We start from the raw sequence: 10269 nt of genomic DNA, 5'->3' as shown, positions 1-10269 counted from the left end.
ACCATTATTGTTTCTGGTACACACCTCCATATATATTATCTTAATTTCTATCCAATTCTAAATAAATTTCACTTTCTTAAACCCATTCGTGTAGTAATTAATCTAATACTAGTTTTTAAGTACACAAAGTAAAAACGTTTCCTCCTAACATATTAAAAATAATTTCATGTCCATCTATGCGAATTCTTAATGAATATGGTCGAAGTACATAATAACATTAGATAATCAACATGAAAGCTAAAGACCAACAAAAAAGAAAAATTAAATTTTCTACTTTATTAGGGAAATATATAGAATACAATACAACCACCATTTTAGTTGAGAACTTGAGGCATGACGGAAAAAAAACTAAAACAACACGAAAAAGAGACTTAACCAAAAAAATTACCTAAGGAGTAGTAACAAAGATAAAAGAAAAAAAAAACTCACATTGGAGTGTGGATTCATTTTCTCACATGGTAGAAGAACAAACTTAGCTCTGAAGGACTTACTGAGAATCAAGTTGCCAAGCCGAAGTAGCAATGAGAGGACGAGTATGCCAACCTAACATAAGAGAACCATTATTTTCTTCAACTCTGTAACCATCGCCACCAGCGAACAAAGCTAACAACATACTAGCTTGTTTAAAAGCATTAGAACCAAGATGAGCAGGTGCAAAACCCGACGATTCTAATCTCCCTTTCCATTGACTCAGTGTCTCATGTCTTTCAACTCGATCAATGCCTTCACAAGCTACAACATTACAGATCTGACGACCCAAATAAACTTCAGACATTAACTGATCTTGGCTATCAACTGGAGACATACCACAACCTTCTAACGAATCGAACAGAGTTGAGTAATAGTGTAATGACTCAGTAAAACGATCCATAAATACTGGTCCATTATGATTTGCTTCTTGTTCCACAATTGTAACAATTTTTGGTTTCATTTCTTTAATTGAAGTTAATACCTTGTCGATTGCACCTGATCGATTGAGTAATCGATGGAGTTCGAAAACTGAATTAACCGCAACGGTTTCAACGTCGCTAGGACGAATATCTAACATTGACGCATCAAGATCAGCTAGAGAATTGGCGACAAAACCACGATATTCAAATTCCACATGAATAGCTTCAGCAATTTGAGCTAATTTCCAACCAACTTGTTGCAAAGCATCAGTATTATCAGGTTGGGGTGGACCGATACCTGTTAATCGAAAAGCCGGAGGACCGCCAGGTCTTAATGCTAAAGCTTGCATTAGAGCCGGCCATTGCATACCTTGTTTCATACTGAAATCAATAACATGAACACGACTTTTACCTTCGAAAGCTTCTAAAATGGCTTGATTAGCAGTGAAATGAGCGAATTTGAGATACGGACAAGTTTCATAAAAGTGCATCTCGAGGATTTCTGAAAAGGATGAATCAAGGGACTCTTGAGGGTACAGACTGTAAATTCGACGAGCTAGGGCTTCACCGAAGTAAGTAGCTACTTTCCTCATGGCACCAGCCTGAGAAACAGCAAGCAAGCCGATTTGTTTGACAAGTTGACTCGCCACTGTTAAATTTTCTTGTTGAACAGCTTCTGCGCAGGCCATTAGAGTATGAACGAGACGTATTCCTGCTTCTTGAGAATCGACTAAGACAACAGGACGACTTGACTCAGTTGTAAGACTCGCTGCGGAAGATCCAATTCCAATACCACCTCCTCCTCCTACTGTAACTATTGCTGATGATGATGACGATGAAGCTGAACCTGATCCAGATGCAGTTGTTGCTGGTAGCGGTGGCGACGATGGTTTTAATCTCTTTTTATCAGGTTCACAAATTGCACCACCTGGAATTGCTCTTAAATCATAATCAGAAGTAGTTTCTTCATAGATCTGTCTTGAATTAGAGAAATCAAGACTAGTAATAATTGAAGATTCAGGTATTTCTTGTTGTTGAGGAAGAATATTATTAAAAGGATCATCGAATAATTGTTGTTGAGGAGGAAGAATATTACTGAGTGGATCAAAATTATCAGGATTAACTTCGGTAAGCATAGATTGAAGCCAAGTAGCAAGATCAGCAGGATTATAATGGACAGTATCTGATGAGAGATGTGATAGTAATCCATCTTCTTTAGCATTATTATTATTCACTTGCATAACCATTTCTAATTGTTCTAATTTCTGTGCTACTTGTGCCATATCTGATGATTTCACTTTATAACCTAATCCTGCTAATAATTCATCCATTACTGCATCTTGTTGTTCATCTTCATCCCACATCATTTTACTCTTCCCTCCTCCAACTGATGATTCCACCATTGAATACAAACCTCCACCTGACCGAGAACCACCACCAATTCCTCCTCCTCCTAAACCACCACCACCACCACCGCCACTACTACTTTCTTCATACTCTCTCTTCATTTTTTTTTTTATTTTTTCTTTCTCTCTCCCTCTAGGTTTACTTTCTCTTCACAGAAATATACAGATAAACTGATTATTACACAGAGAAAACAAAGAAACTCTGAAGAATCTGACCGACTTTGGGCCGGCTATTCATGGGCTGGGCTTCATCAGTTCATCACAGGCGCGTACTCCAAAGAAGAAAACCATTTCTTTCTTAGATTTTTGGCAAAGAAGAAGAGATAAGATCATAAGAAGGAAGGAAAACAGAAAGAAAGAAAAGAACCCTAAAAACTTTCAGTCTCATTCATTGTTGTTTTTCTCTGATTCATGACTAGTTCTATTTACTCATCTTCTTTTATGATGTGTCTAACTGAGTCTCTATATATCACTCTCTTTCAATAACTAACTAGACATATTTATATCCTCTCAAATTTTGTATTTTGTACAAATATACGGTTCTCCTGTATTTACGTACTTTTTGTCAAAGTGATAATTAAAGATATAACTTCCTTTTGGATGTATTTCTTTCCTATTTTTACTACACTGATTGTAGTAATTAGTTACAGTTACCAATAGTGAGCAAGTTTTCTTAGGCTAAATGGGGTAAGAGGGAGTAAAAATGTAAGGTAACAAAGGAACAGAAAGTAAAATATGTGGGGTTACCCTACACGTGGGAGACCAAGGATAGACCATAGAGACATTCACATCTGTTACATGACCCTCACCCCATTTCATCATCCCACTGAAACCTACGTAACATGGAGAAGCAAAAAGAGTGGCGTTAAAGCTAACGGTGTTATGGAAAACCAAGCCCCTTCCCAATTCCCGAACCAAATACCGCCTGCCTTTTCTTAATGGAGGTGGGGCCAAGGGGTGTTGTGGTTACTAATGGCGTCCACATTCAGACGTGACGTCCGCACGATGGACTCCTTTCCAACAATTTGAATGAGAACACAGAGAGAAGAGTCTCTGAGTCTGAGTCTCTGAGTCTGAGAGATAGAGCGAAGCGGAGCAGGCAGGCAGCAGCAGACGGACACCACACTGACACACCACCAGCACTATCTCTTCTACCTGGCTGGCTGGCTATTAATCTTTTTTGCTAAATTCTGTTACCCATGTGATCGTGACACGTGTCTAGCTTCAACGGTTGATGGTGGTCCCGTTATCCTCATTTTAATTGGGCCGTTTAGTTTTTCTAATATTAATGAAAAGCTCACGCAACGAGAGACTCGATCCTGTGTTTGAGCGTTCCTCCCCTGTTCTGGCGGCTTCTTCTTCACCTTCTGTACAGTAGTACATCTCCCCCTTCATCATTTTACTAAATTAAATTAGCAGATTGTGTTTATGGGTAATTTATACGGTCGTTCAAGTTTCAACATTAATTGTTTATTATTGCATGGTACAGATTCTGAGAGTTACTACTGTTGGTCAAGTATCCTATGTCCTCCACGTTTACTACAGTTTTCTTCTGGGGTCCCTCTTATCTATCACACATTCACACTTAAACAACCTTCACGAATCACGACTACTTGGTGTCTGAACCGGGCCGGATAACAAATTGGTAATGGCACTGTGGGTTGGTCAATTTGGTTAAACAATGAGTCAACTAAAGGTGGACTAAAAGAAATCAGTCCAAATATAGAGACCGACTTAGTAGTCACCGTCTAAACGCTACATGGGGACCTTTTTTTTTTTGTTGGGGAAGCGATGGATTAAGTACCATGAAGGCATGACCAATTGAGCAAGATTGCTAATACGGAGTATCAAATTACTTGGGTTGTACCACTTGACATATAGACAAAATAACCATTTGCTTTTGCGTTGGTACACTCCAAATCAAATTGGCACCTTCCCGTTAGCAACTTTGCAATTGAGGAGCGATTCACAAAATGGGGCTATATTTGAATTAACGCAGACAATCTCGGTCAAGATGGCCGAAATCTTGTTAGAAAATATTTGATTTCGCTGAAACGAATATTTAGCTGGAAATCTCAGTTGACTCAGCCAGAATTGGTTAAAACTCGAAAATTTCGGTTGAGTTTTATTCCTCTTGTGCTTTTAGTTTGAAATTTGTATGAGTTTTTGCCCTTTCTTTTGAACGAAAACTTGGTTTTCGTAAAACGGTGGTAATATTTCATCATAGCTATAGATAACCTAATATGTGCAATGTGTGCAATATATTTGATACCATAATATGGGCATGAAATTCATAAACTAAATTTTTTGGAAGTAATTTCGAGATTTCACCGAAAATCTCCCAAAACAAAATGTTCGAGCATCTCGGCCCGATCGAAATCCTGAATTGTCTACGTTGATTTTGACTCTAAATTTGATCCGGATATATTTTCATAATGAACATATATATGTCTAGAAGAGAGTCATATACGAATATATATTTATACCTTGTGAAAATAAGAAACAAAAAAAGTTAATAAATACTCCTTCCGTCCTAAATTATTAGTCCGCTTTGACTAAATCAAAAAATTAAGGAGACTGGAGGAGTGTACAGAACTATCCTATTAAATACTATGTTATTACTAAAATTAAAAGTGGTATATGGACCATGTAAGAAAAATACATATTTGGTAATTTTATTATTTATAGAAATGTTTAAATAAAAGATAAAAATTAAAATATTTATGGATTGACTTAGAAATTTTGTTTCCTGTTGAGGAATGTATCATTTAAGACGTTTAAATAGAAGATAAAAATAAAAGTATTTATGGATTGATTTTGTAGATTTGTTTCTTATTGAGGAAAATATCATTTAAAATTTTTGGTTGGTTATAATTATAAATAATTTTATAATGATAAAAGGTTGAAGGATATATTTGAAAGTTTGACTAAAAAATATGATTATAAATAGAAACTGACCAGTATTTTAGGACAGACGAAAATAGAATAGAGGACAGAAATTTTAGCCAGTCACCTTTTTATTTCAAGTCTTAATCTATGGATTATTTCATGGAAAAAGAAAAGATAAAAAAGTATAGCCAATAATACAAGATACAACAGATCCACCGTTTAAAGTAAGCCGTAGTTAATCGAATGAATCAGGACCACTGAAATAAAGTTGACGGACCACCCTTTCTTCTATTGCATCAGATACCCCACCAATCAAGTGGTCCTGATGGTATGTTCAGAGGTCCATAAACACATGTTCATTATTGATAGTTTGGTCCACTTTATTTCTCGATTCTCTATTTTTCTCCCAACTTTCCTTATTTTCTGTACTACTTCACTGTATTATTCTCAGTAGGATATTTAATTTCCCTCTTAACTTTAGAAAATTTATTGAGATCAAGAACTATAAAAAGAGAAAAATAACTTCTGTACACTCTTTCTGATGCCTAGTGATACAGACCAGTTACAAACAGAAAGCATCGTTATGGAAATGGAAGCTGCATTTAGGTTTGATAACTAAATAAAACTGAGATAGGGTTAGATAGGGTTCATTTGGAAGTAACCAAATGTGGAATCTGTTGGTTTATTTGGCCAATGATGCGTCTTTGAACTGGTGCCATTAGGTAGGGGATTTAATACAGTTTGATTCCTGCTTGACAACTTTGATTACCTGCTAATTAAGTCAAGAAATTAAAAAGATAATATTTTTTTGGTAATTCATTCGTGCTGTAAAGAGAGAGTTGGTCCTTTCATTCCGCCCCTAATCGGGTGAAATAACAAAAAGATATAATGCACTAGAAATAGTTGAGCACCGAGACAAGACAGCTTGTGCGTCAGCTCTGGCCAGTGGCCCTATCTTTGCAATATTGTGCCTCTTTTTGTTCGAGAATGCAATAAACCCGTCTAACTTCTTTAAAATCCTAAACTCATAAGGCTCCATGTTGAACGGTGACTCTCACCCACTCACGGAATTGTTCATTTCATTTTTCCTCAAAAAAAAAAAAAAAAAAGGAAAAAACGATTTTTACTCACAAAATTAACAAACTTATTTATCTGAGAAAAATAAAAACAAAATCCAGGAAAATAAAAAGAAAAAAATCGAGAGAACAAAAAAAAATAAAACCCTTAAAAAAACCTAAAAACTATTCTTCTCTGCCGCCCTTCATCTCTCGCCTCTTTCTTTCTCTGGTCTCCTTTGATTTATTTTGTCTTTTGATTTCTCATTGTGTTATTGATTAACAGGATCGAAGAAGTAAGACACATATATGTAACAGACATATATTAATTACGGTTTTTGTTTTGCTTGAACAACAGTATCGAGTTTTGTTATTGCCTGAACGATTTTTTGCTATTGCAAACCCTAACCCCTTCTCTGTCATCGTGCATGTATGATTTTACTTTGCTTTTGTTTTGTTTCCTGATCTATATCTTTGGATTTCTAGGTTTGCAATCAAATTTCTGTATAACTCAAGAAAGTTTGATTTTTTTGTTTTTTTTTTAATACTTATGCTCATGTTTTTTTTAATGAGGGTTATTTCGACATATTATAGTACAATAGTATTGCTGCATGTAGATATTGATGCTGGAGTTGAATATTTTGCAGCGAAAGAAAAGATGCAGCAGTTGTAGTGTGGCAGATATATCCTAATCGTTGGAAGTACTACTCATGCCTTATAATATGCAAGGTAACTCATCGAGATGTTTTGTTGGTTGTGGTGGAAGCAGTTGTTTGTAAGGTTGTCGAGTACGATATAATTACTGCTCTTGCGAAAGGTCTATCTGTTTTAACCATCGAGCATTCTGTTTGTTGTTGTTGTTGTTGTTGCTTCTGTAACGGACTTTCCTGACTTTTGTATGCCTTACTTGAAGGTTAACACTGTTGTTCTTGCTACTTCTGCGACTCAATCGATTATTACTAAAACCCAAGGTAGTTTTGGATTTATTGATGTTTTAGTTTGTAATTTTGTGTTTTCTGGTGAACTTGAAAAAGATTTACATTGAAATTGGTGTTTTAGATTAAAAGGTGTGGATTTTGCTTAATTAGAGTTTGTTTAACATTTGTTTCTGATTTTTATGTGTCTAGGGGATGTTAGTAAGACATGTAGCCGGAATATCAAGTACATCTTCTGTTGACTTTTTCTTTTGCCATGTGAAGTGTCATTTACAATGAACCTTTATCAAGGTGGATATCTAATCAGAAAACTTACAGAGGTTTGCTGATTACGTCTTTAGGTCTTGAACTTTACTACACAAAATTGAAAGGAACTAGATTGTAGTTGTGAACTTAATAGTACTTCGTTTAGTGTTGTTTTGAATTTTATATCTTTAGGTCTTGAATTTTGGTACATGATTTGATGTTGTTCCAACATCTGTAAATATGTGGATTTCATGACTATAGGATTCAACTCAGACTTTTAGAAAACCGTTGCTGATCGTACTTCGTTTGGTTGGACTTCTGAGGCTCTCTTTATTTCCTGTAAGTGCAAAACAAAAAATTGTGCCCATATGTACCTGAAGGCTTAAGTAATTAACTTTAGTATTTTGTTGCCCCTAATATGTTTATTAGGGTTTATGAGGTGACATTAACTGATGAACATCATTTTAGCCTTTCAGAAAATGAACAACTTATTATTAGCCTTTCAGAAATTTTGTTTGTTCTAATCTTTTAGAAATATGACCATGTCAGCTTTGAAGAGCTGAAACTTTGTACACATCTCTGGATTAGATGAAGTATACTATTTCTTCTTTTTCATTCGCAAAACTAATGCTCAATGTTTTGAAATTATTTATTTATATGTGTCCATTGTTCCTGAAATATGCAAGAAAAAATCATTCCTTTTTTTTTGCAAGAAAAATCATTTCCTAATCTGTACTATGTGTAGAACCTATTTATATGTACCTAAGTACTGCCTTATCCTTAAGTAATTGTTTAATTTATTAAATATGGTGAAACACAGTGAAGGGACTGTGTACTCAAGAGGAAGAATAGAATTTGGCAATTTTCAAATAGAAACCAAAAGCCAGATTGAGAACGGCGTTCTCTTTCTTTAATGTTCATGTTTATTTCCTCAGGATCATCCTTTAGGTTTCGAAAAATCTGAAATGTGTGAATATCATAAGAAGAGAACGATGCTCTCAAACAGTTGACAACTCAACAAGAGGAGCAAGATTAGAAGTAAAAATGGTCGGTGAGAATAGCAGGATGAGGGAAGCATCATGGAAAAGGTTCATCAATTTGATAATTTTCATATATGACAATACTACAACAGAAGTACGGTTTGAATTTATTAGTTTTTGTGAAAGTTTTGGTTTCAGATTGCCTGATTGTGTTCAAACTCCCTTGAGTACGTACCTAAAAAAAATTATAGGTTTCATCCAACTCCAAGAAAACCAATTGTTTCTGGTGATGGTTATCTGGGAGAAACTCTTGGAATCGATTGGGATTTATGACAAGAGTGTATTGTTGATGGTAATGAATGAAGGTCTGGGAGCAGTGGGTTTGGCTCTTTTTACCCTAGGTTTGCTTTTCTTCCTATGCCATGTTCATCAATCTTATAACAACAAAATGTTGATTAGGAAAACCAAAAGAAACAAACAAAAATTTTCTGTTAAATTATCTGTATGCTTTGCAAGTGGATGGTAATTTACTCATATATAATGGAGAGATTCCTTTATATAATTCTGCTGGTGGTGCACAAATCATGAGGTAGGTCTGACTTTGGATTTTTTTAATGAGAGCCATGTCAGCCACTTCTAGCTGAAATCAAATATTGATTTTTGATCTGGCCGCTCGAATCACCTGCAGCTTACATGAAACCTAGATTCATTTTCTGATTTAGAATTATGTTTATATTTGTTTGACAATTTAAAAAGTAGTTAGGTCATAAATCATGGGGGAGGCCTAATTATGTTTTTGTGACTCAGATATACAATGATGAGAGAACACTGAATCTGATTCAAGTGAAGTCGTAAAATGTTTAATGGAATATGTTTTTTATTTTGTGAGTGCAGAGAGGTGGAAGCTGTGGAAGCTGGTCTGATGGAATACAAACTAGACATCATCATTAGTGTGCATCCCCTTATGCAACACATTCCCTTATGGGTGCTTAAATGGCAGAGCCTTCAGAAGAAGGTTGTATTTGTTACTGTTATTACAGATGTTAACACATGCCATTGCACACGGTGATCTGTTTTACTCTTATCAGTATGACTTAATGCCTCTGCTGCTCCCATATATTCAAGAATAGTTTTAAATTGGCTTTCAAATGAGTGAAATATTTTGCAAGAAGTATATTTTAGACCATGCGTTTGATGCACATAAGAGGGATCAGTTTATTTATAATATCATACTTCGCTTGAGGATGATCTCTGAGCTTATACAATCATCTTTGGTATGAGTGATATCGCTGTTGCCTTGAGCTGTTGAAGCCTGCTAAGTGTTTGGTATACTTGAGACGGAGTTAAATGTTGGTATTTGAATTTTCGAAAGTAGAGATGGTCGTGTCATGGTTGGTGTTGCAAAACCAGGGTTTGCTGCATGGTGCTGGGAAGAGATAATTGTCTAATTCTTTATCTATGAACTGAACTAAATAAAACCCATTGTAGTTAAATATGATTTAAAACTCGTTAATTGAAAGTTTGGATATTTATGTGTTTAGTTTAACTTTAAACTATCATCGTTATAGGATTAGTGCATGCTTCAGATGGACTCACAGCTACAATTGCCCATTTGAAACATTGATTACACTTCGTGGAGCCATTTTTCACGATTTGGAGTAATTCTGGCACTCCGACTCAAAACATAGTAGATATAGGTGCTCATAGGGAAATGTATATGCTTGAATATATTGAATTTATTATTTGAATTGAGTTTAAGTGAATGCAGTTTAAGTCATATCTCTTATATGGTTATTGTTTGATCCTCTACTCCACATGATCCAATATTATGCATTTTTTTAGATAGTCCGGTCTTTCCATGGAGGTCA

At 35.3% G+C, this 10269-nt stretch overlaps 1 protein-coding gene and 1 long non-coding RNA gene across 5 annotated transcripts; one reads left to right on the top strand and one right to left on the bottom strand.

The window, feature by feature from the left end:
* Positions 1-250: 250 nt before the first annotated feature.
* LOC113282065 (DELLA protein GAI1-like) lies at positions 251-2768 on the bottom strand. Its single transcript, XM_026530997.1, has one exon. It carries the CDS (start codon positions 2396-2398, stop codon positions 488-490), a length of 1911 nt encoding a protein of 636 aa, XP_026386782.1. The 5' UTR covers positions 2399-2768; the 3' UTR covers positions 251-487.
* Positions 2769-6397: 3629 nt separating this feature from the next.
* LOC113282064 lies at positions 6398-9941 on the top strand. Of its 4 annotated transcripts, none has more exons than XR_003326516.1 (4): positions 6398-6670; positions 6888-6969; positions 7154-7211; positions 9296-9941. It is a non-coding gene; the product is annotated as an uncharacterized LOC113282064 (long non-coding RNA). The 4 variants fall into 4 exon arrangements; XR_003326517.1 differs by having other exon boundaries at positions 6888-7057; XR_003326514.1 differs by having other exon boundaries at positions 6398-6969.
* Positions 9942-10269: the final 328 nt, after the last annotated feature.

Source organism: Papaver somniferum, chromosome 5, assembly GCF_003573695.1.
Source record: "Papaver somniferum cultivar HN1 chromosome 5, ASM357369v1, whole genome shotgun sequence".
Classification (NCBI taxonomy): domain Eukaryota; kingdom Viridiplantae; phylum Streptophyta; class Magnoliopsida; order Ranunculales; family Papaveraceae; genus Papaver; species Papaver somniferum.
The sequence above is the reverse complement of the archived record's forward strand: the minus strand, read 5'-3'. Positions and strand labels throughout refer to the sequence as shown.